The 21,028-nt window shown below is 48.2% G+C and overlaps 2 protein-coding genes across 3 annotated transcripts in view; both read left to right on the top strand.

Moving 5' to 3' along the window:
* The window catches only part of CAPN5 (calpain 5), a 53,400-nt gene that overhangs the window by 17,764 nt on the left and 14,608 nt on the right, over window positions 1-21,028 (top strand). For both annotated transcript variants that reach the window (XM_021383244.1, XM_021383253.1), the window contains exon 3: window positions 13,412-13,543. In XM_021383244.1, coding sequence (XP_021238919.1) covers window positions 13,412-13,543 — 132 coding nt within the window. The remainder of the gene's footprint in view (window positions 1-13,411; window positions 13,544-21,028) is intronic.
* OMP (olfactory marker protein) lies at window positions 13,555-20,946 on the top strand. The gene has a single exon (XM_021383263.1). It carries the CDS (start codon window positions 17,524-17,526, stop codon window positions 18,001-18,003), a length of 480 nt encoding a protein of 159 aa, XP_021238938.1. The 5' UTR covers window positions 13,555-17,523; the 3' UTR covers window positions 18,004-20,946.

Raw genomic sequence — 21,028 nt, 5'->3', positions numbered from 1 at the left:
TGTGATGATCTTTGAAGATCCCTTCCAATTCTAGGTCTGTGGTCACAGTGAGTGGGTGGCTCAAGGTGATGTGCGGGGATGGTCCAACCTGAGCTGCACCTCTGCACTGTGAGCTCAAGCCTGCGGGTTGCAACAACTAGAGAAACTCTCCTGGATTAAGCCTACACCCTCCTGTCTTCAGGGGAAGAGTTTTGCCCTCCAGCCCTGTATCAAATTCTCTCTGCAGGAATTCCAAAGGGAGGTTGGCTCTGATTAAACAACGTAAAGATAGGTTCCTGCTAAATGACATTACTATCTGGGTGGAAGATATTTGGAGGGGAGAAGCTCAGAGCTGGCATCGCTTTTGGGGAGGAAAGAAAGGCTAGGTGTTTTGGGAAGAGTTGTGGCAGGATTAGTTCTTCCAGCTGGAGGCCTGTGGCATTTTCAGCCCTGCTTTGGCATTGAGGAGAGATGCTTTCTTTCACAGCCCTTTTTATTTATATTTTTTGTTTCCAGCGGTATGATAGCAATCTTGTTGTAAAAACTGGGAAATAACATTTTTCAGTAGCCACTTCTCCGTCAGCCTGACATGTATTTAGCCTGACTAGTGCATAGGGGTTTTGTTCTCTTTCCATTGTCTCCTGAATTCTGTGTCTTTGGATGAGGAGGAGACGCTGCAGGAGAGGAGAGCATCTCTCCAATTCCCTTTTCCTTGCATGATGAAGCACTTAGCTCCTTTCTCTTGCTGAGTGAGGGTTATACAATCCGTCCCTGCGGGGTTTTCCTGGAATGAGAAAGGAGTCAATGAACTAATTCACTAAAAGCAGGACCGGCACTTGCCTGCCCGCAAGTTTCTGCATTAAAAGGTCTTTTCCCCAGTGTACAGCACCGGCTGGGAAGCTGGCAAAAGCACATGGGTGGTGATAATGGGGATCCAGAGGCTAAACTCTTGCGGGGCTTTGCTCTTAGAGCTCATCCCAATAGTAGGTTGGGGTGCCAAGTCATTAGGCCATGTCACTCAGTGCAACATCTACCCTTTTCTTGAACACCTCCAGGGACAGTGGCTCCACCACCTGCCTGGGCAGCATTACAGTCCATCCATAGGTTTCGGTCCTGCCCCTAGGAGACTGGGGGTGCTTGTGGGTTGCATTACCACCAATGGATGAACCATCACCTCTAAATGGGAGTCTGCGACCTCTCTGCTATCCATCACAGAGTCAGAGTCCTTCCATACTTTCGCATTTCTACACTTAGGAATTTATGAGCTGCTCACCTGTTCATTTCTCTGCTGTGCTCTCTGAAGCCTGGGGCTGACTGCCAGCTTGGTTGTTCCTTGCCAATGAAGGATTTGGTAACTTTGCAATGCGATTTCTGAGTTTTCCTTATTTTTAAGCCTTAAGTCAGCACCATTCACTGATTCCCAGTCCAGGAAGGATGAGGTAATTTTTGTTATTATTTACGATTGTTTCAAGAGCTCTCAGTTCTCACTGAGCTGGGTGCTGACCCTGGATCTGTTCCAGCAGATCTCACCAGATCCTCCCAGGGTCATGGCCCCATGGTGACACAAACATGTTCTCCCTCTTTGTATCAGATTAAGCTGCCTGGCATGGGCAGCACTCGATAAGAAAGCAGCCAGGGAGCCTGCTCCTTCCTCAGCCTCAGAAGGACATGGCCATAAATGCAAAACCAATGCTGAAATCAGTGGATTAGATTTATTGCCTACATTTTATTGCAACTGCGTGTCTGGGTCTAGAAATTATTGTAGCTGTGTTTGTAATGGAGAAAAGGACAATGGGAACACAGGGTATCACAGAAAAGAGCCAAGGGCATCTGCTGCCCTCTCTGAGGAAAATGGGAGGGAATGGTGCAAAACCTTGCAGATTTGGCTGTAGGGTGCAGGAGGGCCACGCTTAGGGTGTAGGGCACGTACAGAGCTGCTTATGCCCTGGGTGAAACCAAGCATTTAATCTTTGTGCAAGCACTGCTGGTGAGCCATGGGAGAAAGGGACATTGCCCACTAGGTTCTTATGGCCGCATGCATCCTGGTTTCTTGTGGCATGAAGGCAGCTAAGGGCAGTGTTTCTCCTTGCAGTAGGACTGGAAGCTTTTCTGGTGAGGTTGTGAAGCTAAACACTGTCCTGGAGTGCCAGAGTATGGAGAAAGATGACTGCTCCCAGCCAGCCTTCCTCCACCAGTATCACAAGTGCATCCAGGTGCTTCCAGGAGTTTCAATGCAGATGACAATTCATCTTCCATTCTTCTTTCTCCCTGTTTCCATCCATGCATGAAATACCTGAAATTAACACCCACCACAGTGCCCTTTGGTGTATTGCTGGTGGCTGATAAGCCAGCTTCAGAGCTCCAGCTGCATGCTGGGGTTAATCATCTTGATTGTATGTTTGCAAAGCTGGGCTGATGCTAAAACGCTCAGCACTTACGCTGTGTTCCAATGACAGTCCTTGCCACACTGCTGTCCTGAGGGCACGTGGCATTGCATAGAATCATTAAGGCTGGAAAAGATCTCTAAGACCACAAAGTCCAACTCCAACTCAACCCACCATGCCCACTGACCATGTCCCTTAGTGTCACATCTACACAGTTCTTGAGCACCTCCAGGGACGGTGACTCCTCCACCTCCCTGGGCAGCCTGTGCCAGTGCATCACCATTCTTTCAGAGAAAAAATTTTTCCTAATATCCAACCTGACCCACATGAGCTCCTGAGGACCAAGGTGAGCAACGCAGCTCTGATTTTTGAGCCTTCAGAGACAATGGGGTTTCATGGGACTCCGTCTCTGGGTTCTGCTGTCACCAAAGGCCTTGCAAAGGAGCTTGGTTAGGCATGGTGCTGCCTCTTGCAGAAGGAAAATGAAACGCTGGGCGTGGTAAAACTGAGAGCTGACATCAGCTGCTGTGATAAGTGGTTAAAGAAAGAAACAAATAAGAGGAAGCATGGGTGGGAGGATGGAACCCTGCAGCTGGAGCAGAGGAGCCATTTCCTTGGTCTGCTGAATCTAAATCCAGAGGGAACTGTAGTCAATGCGTCTGCACAACGAGCGGTCATGGGATTTCCTTGAATTAACTTCCCATTGAATTAAACTAGAACCACTTCCTCTGAGCACCAGCCAGTTTTATTTAAAGCATTTCCAGGAGAGGAAAATACACCAAAGCACAGAATCACTTGCTCTAAGGACCAGTCCTCACCTGTGGATTTGAATTTTTGTGTGAGTGTTTAAGAATTGGAAAAACTTTAGCATACACTGCTCATATCTTGTATGCACTGGGGAAACATTTCTTCTCCATTTCTTTTCCCTTTAAATATGAGATAAATATATGATAACCCTGTGCAGAGAGATGCTTATGCCTGTAGAGAAGTAGGTACGAACCATCTCTCTATCATCTTTCCATCTTGCCTTGCTCAGCATGCCCCTCCTGGATCCTCTCAGATCCAGGAGCATCGATGGGTTGACCAGGGATGAAAAAATGTAGCCAGCATCTGTCTTTGCCAACGCCCAAGGGCAAGGGCTTGTCCTTTCCTTACTGCCAAGGGACTGACGCTGTCTGAATGATTTGCACGGAGTATAAAATTCTCCAAGTTGTCCCTTTTTAAAATAAAGCCCCAACGTAATTTAACAGTAAGTAGAATGGTACTGTTTCTCCTCTGATATACATAATTTAGCACAGACTGTGGGGGTGGATGACAAGTGTCATTGAGGAAGTACAGTGGCTGCAGTATTTATGCAGCCTTTAGTGACCTGAAGCAGAGCATGGGTAGCTGAAGTCACCAGCACCAAGCCTACAGCACAGCAGGATGGCAAGCTATTTGAGATGCTGACCCATTCACGTGGATGCTCATCTCTCAAAATCCACCAGTGGTTCCTTTTCGGACTATCCTTCTGTATAGAAATGGGCTCAAAAGTGGCACATTAAAGTGTCACTCTCAGGAGTTTTCCATGTGCTTTGGCTTCCTTTCCTTTTGTCCTTGGCTTTCCAGGTGCCCTAAAGGAGATTAGGGCTTCAGCCTTCTCTATGGGGTAGAGGGAAGCTTCCCATTTCTCCTCCCCTTGAGGCTGGTGGAGATTCACTCAGACATCACAAGAAGAAAACGAGAAGAGATGAAGCATTACACCTTGGAGTGACAGCTGGGTCAGCAGTGTTGACCAGCACAAGAGACTGCAGCTTGGGAGGGGTGACCTGTGTGTTATGGAGAGCAAGCAAAGCATCCCTTATCTTCTGGATCTTTAGTAAGAAACCACCATTTGGTGATGCATTCCTCCCAGTTCCTCTCCAGGAAGGAAAAGGGTGAACAAACCATCTTAACGAACAGCGTTTGTGGATGCTTGAAGCTCAAGTGTGTCTTGGTATAAATACCACCACTGGAGTTACGTAAGAAATAATTACGGAACATGTAAATAGAGTGCTTCATAATAGGAGAAACCAGCTAAAAGTCTAACCATCTGTACATAACATGTAAACCATGTTGTGTGTTTGTATGGAGACTCACCTGACCATGGGAGAGCTTGTACATGTTCCCATCTTGGAGCTATGGATGATGTACTTACATCACTGTGTCTCTCACTAAACTGGCAGCAAACTGGGCATGTGTTAAAGGCTTCTAAGTCTTGTCTGGGAATGCTGCTTATTGTCTGTACTGGGAATGCTGAGCAGGTCAGGAGGAAATCACCACAGGAGACAAGGATGCCATTGAGGTGAGATGGAGCTTGCTTGGGTTTAGCAGCTCCATGAACACTTCTAGCTCCATGACCTGAGACTATTGCCTTGCAAGAAGATCCCTGTTGAGTCACTTTGGTTATTAAATATAGGCTTGAATGATTTTCTCTGAATAATGCCCCTTTATGTGCCATCTCCCATCTCAGGTTACAGAAGCTCATGAGTCCGCATTTCTAGACGTTGGCTTTCTCATAAAGTAGGTTTCTGTGTTTGCAAAGCTACACCCAGAGTATGAATAACCAGAATAGGTGTGGACTGGAAGTCACTTCTTTAAATAGCTTAAACTCGTGATAACCTCTTGGTCACCATTGCACAATCAGGGATTACTTTGGACTGTGGTGGGGTCAAGTGCTAGTCTTCAGTCAAGGTGCTGCTGTGTTATAAATATGATACAACCACAAGCCAAGGAGCAGATCCTAGCCCTGGTGCAGTGTGGCTTAAGCAGATGTGAGAAGTACCCCTGCTGAAATGGATGTTTTGATATGCATTGCAGAGGGTGGAGGTAATTTTCCTATGCAGCTTTGTGCTCTCTTTTTCCATTTCTTGACTCTTAAGATAATTAAAAAGTGTGATTTGGGTTCCTAAATCATGTTTTAGAAGATTGACTTTCAGAGCAACACAGGAATTAAGATTCAGGCAGGGTGGTGTTGGGTAAATATGCCAAACCCAAATGATGGCCCTTGGAGGCAGAAATGGTGCAGCTGAGCTCATAGATTCACCAGCTCACTCCAAGATTCACAATAGCTGTGGAACAAGTGCGTATTTATGAACAATTCTTCCCAAAATCATGTGGTTTCTCAAGCTTGCTTGAGAAGGGTCTTCCCTTCCCACCTCCATGTTCCTGACGGGAACCACTGGCTCAAAGTCATAGAATCATAGAATCATAGAATTAGCTAGGTTGGAAAAGACCTACAAGATCATCCAGTCCAACCATCCACCTACCACCAATAACCCCACTAAAACATGTCTCTCAATGCTATATCTAAACGTTTCTTGAACACCTCCAGGGACGGTGACTCAACCACCTCCCTGGGCAGCCCATTCCAGCACCTGACCACTCTTTCAGAAAAGTAGAATTTCCTAATGTCCAGCCTAAATCTCCCCTGGTGCAACTTGAGGCCATTCCCCCTCGTCCTGTCACTAGTGACAAGAGAGAAGAGGCTGACCCCCAGTTCACTGCAACCTCCCTTCAGGTAGTTATAGAGAGCGATAAGGTCTCCCGCTGAGCCTCCTCTTCTCCAGACTGAACAATGCCAGCTCCCTCAGCCGCTCCTCATAAGGCCTGTGCTCCAGACCTCACCAGCTTCGTCGCCCTCCTCTGAACACGCTCCAGGGCCTCAATGTCTTTCTTGCAGTGAGGGGCCCAAAACCGGACATAGTACTCAAGGTGCGGCCTCACCAGGGCTGAGTACAGAGGGACAATGACTTCCCTACTCCTACTGGCAACACTATTTCTGATCCAAGCCAGGATGCCATTGGCCTTCTTGGCCACCTGCGCACACTGCTGGCTCATGCTCAGCTGAGCATCAGTCAACACCCCCAGGTCTGTTTACTCTGCACAGTCTTCCAGCCACTCTGTCCCAAGCCTGTAGCATTGCCTAGCTGCGTCCATCCCCATTGCTCATGCTCATCTATCTGGTTCATGGTCCCTCATTTGTACCAGTGTGGTTGTGAAGCTCCCCAGGAACCAGTCGGGGTCATTCTGCACATGGTTTCAAGCAGTTCCACTGGCTGAGGTTAGACCTGGCAATATGTACTGGCAGAACAGAAGGGAGCAGTGTGCCATGATGATGGGATGAGCTCTGGAGTGTGGGTGTATTTTAAACCCAAGATGTTGCCAAACCAGGGCTTTTCTTCACCCTGTTAGTCCTTGGTGCTGTCCTAAGGGAGATCTACCTGTAGAAGAGCTTAAGGATGTGGTGGAGTATGGGGGAACTGGGGAGAAGGTGGCCAGCAGCACTGTGTTGAATCAGAAGGACATGTCCTTAGGGTGTGAAAGGTAAAGCAGATAGGGGACTTTGTTTCTCCTCCTCCACATTTCTGGCATAACTCCCTTGAGCTCATGCCTACAGGTACCAGGATTAAAGGGAAGGAGGTCCAGATGGAGCCATCCCTGAAAGCTGCTAGGTTTGCTCAGCATCTTGCTTCCCAAGACCGTGATTGCGTGCATGCATAAGGGTCAGGCTGACTCAGGTGTGGAAAGAAGCCAAGTGGCATTTTTCCATAAAGGAATGATGGCCCGGGTGGTGCCTGGACCACTCTGGCATTTGGAACCAAGAGGGACCAAGAGGTTTCTGCCTCTGGTCAGGGTTACTGAGGACACATCATCTCACTGCTCTGAACATCCCACTTCCTGGTTTATCAGTAAGTGCCTGGAGACCTTCCTGCTTGGGACCTGAAATCTGCAGATCTGATCTATGATCAGACACATTGAACCAATTCACTGTTAGACAGGCAGTGTCTGAAAGCATGGAAATGCTGAAAGTGGGGATGTCATGTCCATTGTATTGATCTTGGCTGGGTGGAGACCAAAGAAGCCCTGGCCTGTGTAATGGTGAGGCTTTCCAAGAGCACATCACTATGAAGTGTGGGTGGGAGGAATGGGAACAGTGAATCAGAGGTTTCTGCACTTGTTTCAGCCTCCTTCCCATCCTACAGTTCCTTCTGGGAGCTGAGATTGTTTAGTCTGGAGAACAGGAGGCTCAGGGGAGACCTTACTGCCCTCTACAACTGCCTGAAAGGAGGTTGTGGTGAGGTGGGGGTTGGCCTCTGATCCCAGGTAACAGCGATAGGAGGAGAGGTAACGGCCTTAAGCTGCACCAGGGAAGGTTCAGGTTGGATATTAGGAAAAGTTTCTTCTCCAAAACAGTGGTGATGCACTGGCACAGGCTGCCCAGGGAGGTGGTGAAGTTACCATCCCTGGAGGTGTTCAAGAACTGTGGAGTTGTGGCACTGAGGGTCATTGTCAGGGGACATGGTGGGCATGGGTTGGACTTGGAGACCTTAGAGGTCTGTTCCAGCTTTAATTACTGTTTGATTCTCTAACCTCCATCTGCTCCTGGGGTGGTGCAGTGCTCCCACAGTGTGTTGCATCTCTCCCTTTCTTTTTGCTTCAACAGAGATCTCTTTGCATTTGAACTTCAGATACTGAGAAAAGCAAACATCAGGGCTAAGCCTGCAAATTGACCTTTGGATCTTGTTTGAAACTATCCGTGCCATTTCTGGTGCCAAAACAAACACTGCGGCATGGTACAGAGGTACACAGACAGGGTCATGGTTTTGGTGGGAGTGTATTTTCGTGATGCCTCCTTTTACAAGTCCTGTTTGCTGCGGGTGGAGTGACCAACACCCTTTGTGTGGTGGGATCTGATAACAGATGCGAATACATATAGGTTGAAATACATCAAGTGGATTAGCGTTAGGGATGCCTGGCTGAAGCAACACAAAGCCCCCCAAAGCAGTTTTACAGGATGCAAGTATTGCCAACAAAACCTACCATATGGAGTATGTGAAGCTGAACCATTGGGCAAACATTAATCCCCATGAAAACACGGACCCGTGGGTTCCCAAACCCACTGCATTCCCCTTCCTTGTGTCACTCAGGTGCAAACTCTGTAACTGCTGTTTACAAACTCGCATCCCAGTGGAGATATCAGCAGCAAGGCAGCACAGGGACCTTTGTGTCATTGGTGCCACCACTGCCTGCTGTGCTTGGACATTCACGACATGAGGTCCTTTCAGTTCCCTGTTGCTCAGGAGGGGGGAAGTGCAGCTAATAGATTATCTTGCTGATTTTGCAAGTCTGAGTGGAAGCACTGTTCCTGAAACAGCCGGTCTCCTGTGTCCCAGCTCTGCAATGCAATTAAGCTGGTCTGCTCCCTGCAAAATCTTGTTAGCTAAAACTGATCCTGGCATGCAGCAGATGTTGCATCTCACATGGTTATTATCCCTCTTAGCTTTTTTCCCTCTCTGCAGCGGGTTTGACATGATCCAGACCCCCAGCGTATCTAAAGCTCAGAAATCTGCACCGGGGAACATTTATGATAAGACAGTTGCCAATTATAAAGCCAATTAGAAGGTGATTTGCTCCCTGCTGCCCTATGTGGAATTGGACTAGCTGGAGACAAGGATGATGTTTTCATGTTTAATTGCATCTAGAAGAAAAATGTGCCTGTTGAAGGAATTAATGCTAAAGGGGAGAGAAGAGGGAAAGCCCACATGGTTTTTGGTGGGAGGCAAAATTACACCACCAAGTACAAGCTACGTGCAACAGTCAGGTCTTCTTTCCCCTAATGGATTTCAATAACCCAAACTCACAGGGAGCAAACTGGTACTGGTCCATTCTGGAATCCCATAAGCCAGCGCTGCTACCTCTGCCATCAGCCTTTCATCAAGAGGGGCCTCAGTGCCCTCTCCATCCCCTGTCACTGCTGTCCACCTCTGTCCCACACCCACTGCAGGAGGAAGGATGTGGAAAGCAGGATATGAATCACAAGAAATTTCAATCACTTTGTCCCTCCCTTTGTTATCAGGCTGTATCTTTCCACAGGACCATCTGCACCGGCTTTCTCCAAGTTATAGTTAATTGCCTGGAGTTCAGCAGCCATTTCAGCAACCAATTTTAGGTAGGGCAAATAGCTCTAACACTGCTTGGGTTCCCTAGGGATGCTGCAAGCCAAGTCCTTCTTATTATAGAATCATAGAACCATTTGAGTTGGAAGGGACCCTTAAAGGTCATCTGATTGACCACACCACACAGCTTGGTATCATCCGCAAACTACTGAGGGTGCACTCAATCCCACTCTTTACATCACTGATGGAGATACTAAACAGCATTCATCCCAATACTGACCCCTGAGGGACGCCACTCATCACCAGTCTCCATCTTGGACATTGAGACGTTGACCACCACTCTCTGGGTACGATCTCACAACCAGTTCCTCATCCATCGAACCGCCCACCCATCAAATCCACATCTTTCCTATTTGGAGAGAAGGATGTTATGGGGGACCGTGCCAAAGGCCTTACTGAAGTCCAGAGAGATGACGTCAGTGGCTCTTCCCTTGTCCATTGATGCAGTTACAAAGAATTTAAATTAAAGGCAACACAAGCACTCAGCCTGGCAAGCCCGTACCACCACCAAAAAAAGCTCTGCCAAAAGGGATAAAAAGGCATAGATGGCTTTCTTGGACAAGGTGGAGTCAAGAGCAACGCATCAAAACTATAGCCCCTGCAGCCATAGCTTTAGGCTGTCCCCTCCACATTCCTTGTTATTCAGCACCTGTGTCCAGATGAAGAGCAGTCATGACCCAGGAGCCATGTGCTATGAAATGAAGAACTGAATGAACTCAGGATTTGCTGAAGAGAGTGCTGTGGGTTGAGCTGGCTCAGATGGCTGATGTTTGAACACAAAAGGTCACAGAGTGTGCGTGGATGTGTGTGGTTGTGTGCTGCCCTTTCCTTTCAGGGTCACGGTGCTGGGAGGATGACTCAGTGTTTGTACAACTGGTCCTGTGTGGAAGGGAAGGGATGAAACCAAGGTCGCGACCTTCTCTGATGAGGGCATCGCTGCTTCCCCCCTTCCCCTGCACATACAAACCCCAGATCCTCTCATTCCACCTCTACAGGACGAGCAGATCCTTCTTCCTTGAAGATTTTTAAAAGTCTGGAGCATGTGGCACAAGAGAACAGGCCAAAACATCTGGGACTCTTCAGCCTGGAGAAAAGAAGGCTTAAGGGGACTCTAACAATGTGAATATTGGGAAAAGTTTCTTCTCAGAAAGAGTGGTAACATCAAGAGTGGCATTGCAACAAGCTGCCCAGGGAGGTGGTGGAGTCACTGTCCCTGGAGGTGTTCAAGAAAAGGGCAGCTGTCACACTGAGTGACATGGTCTGTAGGCATAGGTTGGTGGTTGCACTCAATGATCTTATTGGTCTTTCCAACCTTAACGATTTTATGATTCTGTGAATGTGCGTAGGGATGGCAGGGAATGAAGAAGACCAAGCCAGACTCTTCTCACCAATACCTGGTGACGGCACAAGGGGCATTGATTCTAACTGCATTGATTGGGTGATTCTGGGCTTAGGACCACTGGGAGCCCACCGGGACCAAGCTTCATCCTGAGGCATGATGATGCTGAGTTGTCCTTTAGCAGTGTGGCAGCCTCTCTCTGCCCTTCAGGGTAGACTCATGTCAGGACTTGCTAAATATTTTGGGACTTGCCCAAGTTGTTTGTAGAGCTCATATGGAGTGGTCCAGGCACAGCTAGAAGGTTGTGGCATTTAGAGACATTGATGATCCTAGGAAATTTACAATTTAGTTGTAACCTGCCGTGAGGTTTTGCATATTTTTAGAGAAGGAGGTTGAAAAATCCATGTGCTGCTGGGTTATAGAGCAAGGATGTGCTTTCAGCTGTATCCTCCCTGGACCAAAAGCACCTTGAAATGCCACATCCAAGTTTGCACCTAAATGGGAAACGCCTACTGCAGCATCTGAAGAACTGCCTGAATGACTTTGAGAACAACATGCCCCTAGGGACCTTCTGCATCAGTGGGAAAAGAAGCTGAGTCAAAGGTTGGATATTAGGAAAAACTCCAGAAGAGTGGTTGGGCACTGGAACAGGCTGCCCAGGGAGGTGATAGAGTCACTGTCCCTGAAGGCATTCAAGAACCGTGGAGACGTGGCACTTAGGAACATCATTTAGTGGGCAGCATTGGTGCTAAGTGGATGGTTGGACTATATGATCTTAGAGGTCTTTTCCAACCTTTACGATTCTATACATGAGATGTGTGCTTTGCAGAGGAACTCTGCCCTGGCCTGAGCATTTCCAGCCTTGGCAGCCTTGTGGTTTTGAGAAAACTGTGAGTAATGCACTGATCTCCTCTTCTGTACCAGGACAGGCTGCTTTTCTGATGAGTACACAGGGCTTCCCTGTCTTAAAATTAAAACCAAAGGGTTTTAATTCACAGGCACTTGCTTGGTGATGGGGAAGTCACAGCTAACTACCAGCTCTGCTCTTGGGAAAGAGCACCCAACACTCTTTACCCTAATTTCTGCCAAGTATAATGTGCTTCCATGATTTTACATTCTCCTCACCTACACCATACCAAGTGAGTCCCTTTTTGTACACTGTGGATTCACCCAAGGGCTGAAAGAGCAGCAGTGATCCTCGGCTGTGGTGCCCCTGAGCCCAGAGCAGGACCACTATGAGCTGATCCCCATCACTGACAGCCAGGACAGATGCATCCCATGCTGCTGGCTGCTTCCTTGATGGTATGAAATTTGGATAACCCCTGTTATCCTGTTTATTAAACACCACTGCTCCTCTTCCATCCCTCTCTGCACTCAGGGATGCTGAAAAGAGCAGGTGCTGTTGGCAGCTGTCGGATTGCCTCCCTCTAGTGCTTATTCCAAACTCCTGCAACACTGGCAGCCAGGAGGGAATCAGTCCTCTCCTTTGGGTTTGGTCGCTGCCCAGTTTGCATCCAGATGAATCTCAAGTTATTTTAAAGGTGTGCAATGCTGGCTGGGTTCGGTGGGATTAAAGGGAAATCATAGAATCATAGAGCTATAGAATCGTTTGAGTTGGAAGAAACCCTTAAGGGCCATCTAATCCAACTCACCTGCAATGAACAGGGACACCCACAGCTCCATCCAGTGCTCAGAGCCCCATCCAGCCTGACCTGGAATGCTCTCAGGGACAGGGCATCCATCCTTGGATGCTTATGAAGCAGCAATTCTTCCCCATGAGGAATAGGCAGTGCAAGTCCTGATGTGCATAGACTGGGGAATATGTTATTTCGGATGTAAATAACCTGAAAAATTAAGGGACATAGAGAAAGAAGGAAGTCTGCTTTGTCTTTCACCCCTGTAAATTAGATAGAATAGCAAAGCAGAAGAGATTTTTTCTGCTCTTTCTCTGCCCCATCCACTTTCAGCCTCCAGCTGGTCATGACCTTCCAGACTGAATTGATCAGGAGAAAAAAAAAAGAAAACAACAAAAAAAACCTGCAATGTTTCACATTTCACAAAGCTTTTGGATCACCAGAACTTCACCATCTGCTGTAGAAAAATGGACTTCCTGGATGAGGACACTTGGTGTCCCTGGAGGTGCTGAAGGCCAGGCTGGATGGGGCCGTGAGCAACCTGATCTGGTGGGGGGCAACGAGCTCACAGCAGGGGATGGAACTGGATGGGCTTTAAGGTCCCTTTCAACCCAAGCCATTCTGTGATTCTATGACACTCTCAGTACCAAATGCCTTTCTACCAGAAGGTCCCCAGAGCAAAATGAGAGGGAGACGCTTGATAGACAACTTTGGCCGAGCTAAAGAGCTTACAGAGATGGTGAAGGGTAGACTTACAGGAGGAGATGGGTCGCTAGGGCTGTAACGATGTGAAAATGTACCATTATCACCATGGATAATTATAGCAGAGATGTGCTGATGCTGGAACAGAATAGCCATCCTCCAGGGAGTGGATCTGGCATCGCTTCAGCAGCAACATACCCATGTCCTGGAGAGAGCACAAGGCAGGACAAGGTCCTCCTGCCACCGGTGTGATCAGCCATGCCAGCAGAAAGCAGCAGGTGGGATTTAAATGGAGCCTGAGGAGCAGAGAAAGAGATTTTCCTCTGCCAGGAAGCCCTGCTCTGTATTTCCCTTTCTCCTCACTCATGACTGTGCCTATTTTCTCCTGTCTCACAGGAAATCTGCGCCGATCCCCATCTCTTCGTGGACGGGATCAGCTCCCATGATTTACACCAGGGCCAGGTTGGGAACTGCTGGTTTGTGGCTGCCTGCTCGTCCCTGGCATCCCGCGAGGCCCTGTGGCAGAAGGTAAGCTGTGCCCCATGCCAGAGGAAAGCTTCTCTTCAATACCTTGGCCTCGTGCTTTGTTTGTCTGGCTCAAAAACTGGATCTTCAGGAATGCCTCAGTCCTGAAAAGCTGTTCACGTGAAAAATCTCTCTTTAAAAAATGCTTTCTTGAGAGGAATTGTTATTACAGCCACATCACATTTGAGCCAAACTCGTGGCCAGTTTCTCCATAACCAGGTAAATCAAGCCCTGCTCTGTCCTTCCAGATCCTAAATCTGATCCTCCCCAATCCAGAGTAACCATATATATACATATATTCAGGATGCTCAACTGCAGTGCTGAAAGTCCCTGTTTCCCATGGTATTAACTCTCTGGCTGCTCAGTGTGTTCCCACCTTGGCAATAAGACACCTTGCACAGGGGCAGTAGGATGATCTCAGTGTATTAGTGTGCCCCAAACTGCTGCTTCTTCAAACACACATCCCTGGCATGTCCCATGGATGGTTTGCTCCACACAATGGGACTCCTATGAGATTGGGGTCCAAGGGCATTGTGGTTGCACTGTCATGGACCAGGAAGGCACCAAAGAGCTGCAGAATAGGGGGCAGAGCTTGAGCAGTGCCAAGGGACAGGAGGTGCCAAGTGCCACATCGTTTGCCAGCCTGTGGCCATTTTTACCATGTCCTCCTTGACAGAAGAATTCAAGCTTAGGAAAGCCACTGCAACTGCAGTCTTCAGTCTGGTATGTCTCATCCTAGGACAAGAGACCAGCAAGTTGCAATCTAGATTTTAATGTGAAAGGGCAGCCACCAGAACCCCATAGTGTTGGCAGTGTTTCCCAGTTCACCCACAGCCTCCTACTGCAGCAGACCAGTCTTCCCTCCATGCTCTGTGTGCTGAGGCCCCTTCAGTCTCTACTATTGTGATCACAAACACTGAGATCTACCTCGAGGATTAGTCTTTTGTTTTCTGTTAAGATCAAGTCTTTCCGACACATGTGAACAAGGTAGGTTTTGTTGGCTTCTGGATAAGCAGTAAGGTTTCCTCTTCTTTGTGACTGTTGTAGCTTGTGGCTGTTGTTACAGGCGTGGTGTAAGGTGTTGTTTAGGCTGTTCTTCTGCACCGTCATCTCCCCAAGGCAAGTTCTCCTCCCTCCTCACCATTCACCTCCAGCCCTGCCCTAGGAGATGCCAACCAAACAAAAGCCAGGTCCCTTTGGACACCTCATTATTTCGGTTTACCAATGGCATTGCCTTACCTCCCTTGGCAATTTTGCCATAGGTGTTTGTGACTTCTCATTTTCCATGCTCTTAACTCTCAGAGGCTGTTCTTTATCTGCATCCTTGCATCTTTCTTTCAGAAAGGTTTGTTTTACAGCAAAAGCAAAAGTTACAGTCCTCTCCCCATGCCCAGAGATGTCTATTGGTGGCTTATTGGCCTTAAGGCATCTACACACACAGGATCCTGCAGTGCAAATGTCTGCTCCTGACTCATCGACATACCAATAAAAGCAACTGTTGATTGGACAGACAAGACAGCAAAACACTAAGCTCTTAAACTGTCATTAGACACCAGAATGTCTCTGATTCAAAGTCTGGGAAGAGTTAAAAGATGCTGATGGAGGTGTTAGTATCACTGAAATATCAGCACAGGGATTTTGGTCCAGCTCTCCCATTGCTCCTAGAAAATGTAGTCACTGGGTAGGAACTAGGGACTGGAAGAGAATTTAGAGCAGTTTCCTAATTTCTTGAGTCTTGGCTAGGCCTTCATGGTTTTAGACTGGCTCTATAAGGTTCTTTTTTTGTGGCCCTTCTCAGATGTCTAGCTCTAATGAAGAGTAATAAAGGCCTTGGATTGTGGAAGTGGTTAAGTCATTTCTGGTAGCACTTTGTCCTAGAGGGTGGTCGAGGTCTCCAGGGTTATCTAAAGCCATTTTTAACTTTAAAACCCAAGGGTTGATATGACAGTTGTTGCTGAGGGTGTTTGAGAGCTAGAAGGAAGAGCTCAGAGGATGGCAAGAAGGGTCTGGTTTCCTCAGACCTCTCTTTAATCCCTTCAAATGGCCCTTTAGCTTATTTGACTCTTCTCAGTGTCTTTAGGAGCAATATCAGACTGGTGAGTACAGGGCAGTTGCCACTGAAATGACCCACCTGGGCTCCTGGTGTCTTCTGATGGTCTTTTTTTGGGGACTTCTTCTGGAAGTCCACATTAAAACCTCCAAGGATCATGCTCGCTGGCTGTGAGCTGCGTGGCACAGCCCAAGTGATAGCATTGCCTTTTGTAAAAATATTTTAGGGAAACTCTTTCCTGGATTTTCTTTAACACAGTTGGAGCTCCCAAAGTGCTCTGCAAAAATGTGATGTGACAGAAGCCAACATGAGTCACGGATAGGATGGAAAGAACCAAAGAACCTAACCATAGAATCATACAATCACCATAACACCATACAGTGTAACACCATATGATGTGCCATGTAAAGGTTGATGCTGAAACCCATGGTCTCTTTGAGAGTCCAAACCAGTGGCTCTATCCGAAAGATGCCACAGCATGCTTGCAGGAGTTAGGCCCTTTCCATGGAACGTCTGAAGTCATGACGGTGGTTTAGCCATCTTTTCATGGTGCATGGCAGAGGGGCACATGGTTTGGCATGGCAGCTCTGTTTGGGATCCACAGCCTCTTGAAAGCACCCTGCAAAGAGGAATGCATTCATGCATCTCCTCTTTTATCCCATCTGCTGCCTGGAGAACCCACCAACACAGCACAGGTGCTCTGGATATAACCATACCCAGCAGTTTTTAGGGAATGAGCAGCCCCAGGTTAGGCATAGCAGTCGCGTTGGTGCTCACGTGGACTAAGAGCATCTCTACAGCACCTGGAAGAGCTTGCTTGCATCTTGGATATGCTCCTCCACCTGGCCCAAACAGACCAACATTAAGGCCCAGGTTGTGTTCACATCCCCATTTCCCAGAAACATTGAGTAAAAGTGAAGTCCATGCATGAGCCCCTTCTCCAACAACAGTCCAGTCTTTCTGAGGGCAGCAGACCTATGCTGAGCTGTTGGTGCCCACCAAGGCTTCCTGCCAGCAGTGCCACCCAGCAGAAGACATGGGGTCCTGACTGTGAGTCAAACACAAACCCTTGTAGAGGTGAACAGCCACACGTGGTGCCAAATGGCCATGAGCGCAGCCAGCAGGGCAAGATAAAATGTTCTTCTCCTCCAGCTGGCACTTGTGACTCCTCATGTGGGACTTGTCCACTTTTGGGGTCTCCAGACACCAGAGAGATGGTTTTGTGTGGCCAGGAGAAGACAAAGGAGGAGCTTTTTGCTGTTTGCAGCTACCAAACAGGAGGGTACAGGCAAGACAGAGCCAGATTTGAGCACAATCACTGGACAAAATTCAACAGCGCAACAGCAGCATGGGAAATGAGATATAAAGGGGAAAAAAAGAAATATCTTCAGTATGAGCGTGTTCTAATACTAGGGTACAGAGAGCTCCATTCACAGAGGTGCTCAGAGCTGGGATTGACAAAGCACCAGGCATTCTGGTTTAACCATAAGGTCCCACTTTGAGTAGAAGGTTGGAGCAGACTCCTCCAGATCCTGCTTCCAACATGAATGATCGCACGAACTGATATTATGAGAATACACTGGCACCGACACCTGCAGGATGGTTGCCCTGGCTGTGCACCTTCATTTAGGGATAACGAGCTGCACTTTGGCTTGCCTGAGCGGTTGTCAGGGAGGTTGCCAGGGAGGCTGACATCAGATATCCCTTCCCTATAGATTATCTTGCACAGCAGCACCATCAGTTCCTAATCTGCAAACGAGATGGGAGGGCACCCAGTGGAAGCCCTGGAGGGTGTTTTGCGTCACTGCCCTGGGTTGCCTAGCACCGCTGGGACCGTGGAGAAGGGGCACCAGAATTTTTACCCCTGCGTGTCCTATCTGGGAGCCAAACATTGCTGAGGACATAGCAGAGGAGCAGAGGAGCAGAGGAGGAGATGGCAGCTGAGGCAGGGGAGCTGAAGCTGCCCTTCGTCCACGATGACCAGCTCACCCAGTGCATGCGCCTGAGAGCCCAGAGCCTGCAGCAGAAAAACGCGAGGCCTCAGGATGGTGAGAAGCTGCTGCATCCCAACGAGCACGTCTACAGGGTGGATTTCATCCGGCAGCACAACCTGCGCTTCCTCCGCTGGGACATACAGCTGGAGAGATCCGGGAAGGTGACGGTGACCGGCACCTCTCAGCACTGGACTCCTGACCTCACCCACCTGATGAACCGGCAGCTGCTGGAGCCAGTGGGCATCTTCTGGAAGAAACCAGGGGCCAAGGAGGTGGAGTGCAATGAGGCTGATGCCCAGGAATTTGGGGAACGGCTCGTGGAGTTAGCCAAGATCCGCAAGGTGATGTATTTCCTCTTTGCTTTCACTGACGGCCTTGAACCTGCTCAGCTGAAGGGCTCCATCGTTTTTAAAGCCTGATTCCCTCTAGCTTGGCCCTTCTTGCTCAGCTGTGCTTTGTATTCATTTTTCTTTTGTTCAGTTCTCGGTTGTTTCTATGTGGTTCTTCATTGAAGGATGGCATAACAAAACGGTGGAGAACATCTTGGCACTTTTGGAGCTCCTCACTCCTGAGACACATTCCCTGACATGCTTTCCTCAGTCGGAACAAAGGGGAAGAGGGAGGATGAGCCATGGATGCTTGCTGCTTTATTTGCCTAGAGTATAATTCTGCATGCTTGTGAGGTCAGGGATTCACCAAGCCTGACTGGCAGAGTCTTTCTTGCTTGGAAATGTTTGGCTGCTCTTACCCTTCCAACCATAGCACCTGGATACAAAACACCTGATGGAAAAATAAATTGCCACACTGCAAACAGGGGATGCATCCTGAAGAGAATGCTGCCTTCCATTTTCCATCCCAGCCATCTAAAAAGGAGGCTTGTTTGAGATGGATCCTTGCTAGGATGCTGACTGTGACTGTGACTGCTCCATGTCTCTGAAGACCAGGCCTATGGAAGCTCACCTTACCGTGAAGCTGGAGTACCTTCAGACATGCTGTATTCAGCAGTTTGCCAACCCACTGGACAGAAAATAGGAGGGTGGACCTTTCTTTTCCTGACAGCTTTCACTGTTTAATACTGGGGGTCAAGGTGGGGAGGTGTGCTCAAGCATGTTGCCCGGCTCTTGCTGCCTATATTTTTGTAGGTCTGAGCCAGCAGCTAGTCCCCTGCAGCAAAACCAATCTGTGCATGATTATGGCCTTAAAACACCCAGGAATATATTTATCCTCAAGCGTCATGGCCAACTTGGATGGGGCATTGAGCAACCTGGTCTAGTGGAAGGTGTCTCTGCCCATGGCATGGTGGTTGGAACTAGGTGACCTCTAAAGTCCTTTCCAACCCAAATCCTTCTTTGATTCTATGATCTATAGAGAGCACTTTGCAGACCACATCCAGGACATTTTGTTCCTGTCTCATCCAATGACTGTGATAAACTGCTAACTTTGGTCATCCCCTTGTCCTTCACCAGAAAGTACTTTAGTGAAGCTTCTTGAGATTCACAGGTAGATATGTCCTTTGAAAAAGTGAAGTATTTTTATGATTGGTTTGCACCCAAATGGGGGTGAGCATTCCTTAAGGTATGAACTGAGGTTTTCCTAAGGCGTGTAAGGAGAGGGCAGTGATGGGAAAACCAGGATGAGATGGCACAATACCCATGGCCTACTGATTGTGCAGACCATCCCCAGAAGAGTCCATCCTCTTCTCCAGATCCCATAGAGATGCTGGACTCCATGCCCTCTCTAGCCCAATGACAGTGTATAAAATGATATGCACAAGTTGTATCAGAGAGAGGGGGAAAGTCAAACAGGAGGTGGGGAGAAGGTGGGAGCTTTGAGTCATGCCTGCAGCCAGAGTTCAACAACCACTGAACCATACGGCCATGCCACGGGCAGTGCTGGAGAAGCTGATGTCATTGTTTATAGCCCAAGATATTCTGTATTCAGTGAAGAGAAATAAAAGGGGACCCATCCCTGCTTGGCTATAACACAGACCCCTTGTGGATCAAACCCAGTTCTAGGGTATCAAAACAGTCTCCTTTCCTATAGGAGAACCTTCTTTATACATCCCAGAACAAAGCCCTTGAGTGCAAACCAGATTAGACCCCATAACTGGAGTCACTGCCAACTTCCAAAAGGGTTTTTGCATGCCAGGTCTCAGAATATGTCATTGCTACATTGCTGTTTGCTCAGTTAGAGTTCCTGCAGCAGGTACCTCGCTTGGTATTGATGTGCCACAGTAAATAAAAGCCTTATCAGCTGGTTTCCCCTCAAGGATCAAGGCTGTGCATATTTTCTTGACTCCCTATTTGTTAGTTGCCCCAGTCCTGCGTGCAATAAAGCAGAACCCACCAATTTCCAAGTCATTGCTGGTATTTTTGATAACCTTCTTCTCTGTAAAAAAAAAGTAAAATGAACATTTACCTTCTTCCCGGCGTGAAAGGCTAAATGGAGCATTTAGCAGCTGGATCTCACCTTTCCATCAGAGCTGGGAGTGGGAGGTGAATGGGGCGCTCTGATTCCTCTCTCCCACAGGGCAGATGATCCAGTTTATGCCTACTCCCTACAACATTTTCGTGCCCTATAAAGGCTTTCAGATACACCACTCTGTCCCATCTCCTGGGGAAATTCCATCCTGGTTTGTTCAGCAAATTGACACAGCAGGTTCCCCTCCTCCCTGTCCTCAGCTGGAAAGTTCCCAGTAGAATAGCTCCTTCTTGGAGGAATCAGCACCTACTCATTCCTCCTTCAAGTCCTGGTGTTTCTCCAGAGTCATAGGTGCCTTGTCTGATAATTAGCCACTCCCAAGTAAGAAAAATTCTACATCAGCTTAGGGAAATGTCACTTGCATTACCTCAGTGCAACCAAGCTGAGTCCAGGACTCGGTAGGATCCCAGGATGAGTGATCAAGGGCACGCTGTCCAGTAACCGCTGAGGCGAGGTGAGTTATCTGAGGAGGGTTCCTGGGGGTGGATTGGAGCTGTGGATCTCATTTATATGACTGTCTTCTGCTTAATCCTTTAGGGAATATGCAGTGCGAGGCCACAGGCAGAGTTGTGGTGTGGGCCTTGAAGCATGGCTGTCCTGAGGCTGGTGTCCCAGTAGGCATCATGCCTGGAGCTGCCACCTCACCCCTGTTGTGCCAGTGGGTGTAGGAGATGGCCCCTCTCTGGCCCACAGACACTACTGTCCTTGTTATACCCTCCTCATGCACACTGGATCTAGGTGTCCTCAGAAATTCACCATATCATAACGTCACTAAGGTTGGAAAAGACCTCTAAGACCATCTAGTCCAACCGTCCCCTTACCACCAGTACTGCCCACTAAACCATGTCCCTTAGTACCACATCTCCACAGTTCTTGAACACTCCAGGGATGGTGACTCCACCACCTCCCTGGGCAGCCCATTCCAGTGCCTGACCATTTGTTTGGAGAAGTTTTTCCTAACAT

This window comes from Numida meleagris, chromosome 1 (genome assembly GCF_002078875.1).
Source record: "Numida meleagris isolate 19003 breed g44 Domestic line chromosome 1, NumMel1.0, whole genome shotgun sequence".
Lineage (NCBI taxonomy): Eukaryota > Metazoa > Chordata > Aves > Galliformes > Numididae > Numida > Numida meleagris.
This window is presented reverse-complemented; position numbering and strand designations above follow the sequence as displayed.

Excerpts from the sequence above, each read along its gene's own strand:
- OMP (XM_021383263.1), top strand. The coding sequence starts at position 17,524 with ATGGCAGCTGAGGCAGGGGAGCTGAAGCTGCCCTTCGTCCACGATGAC.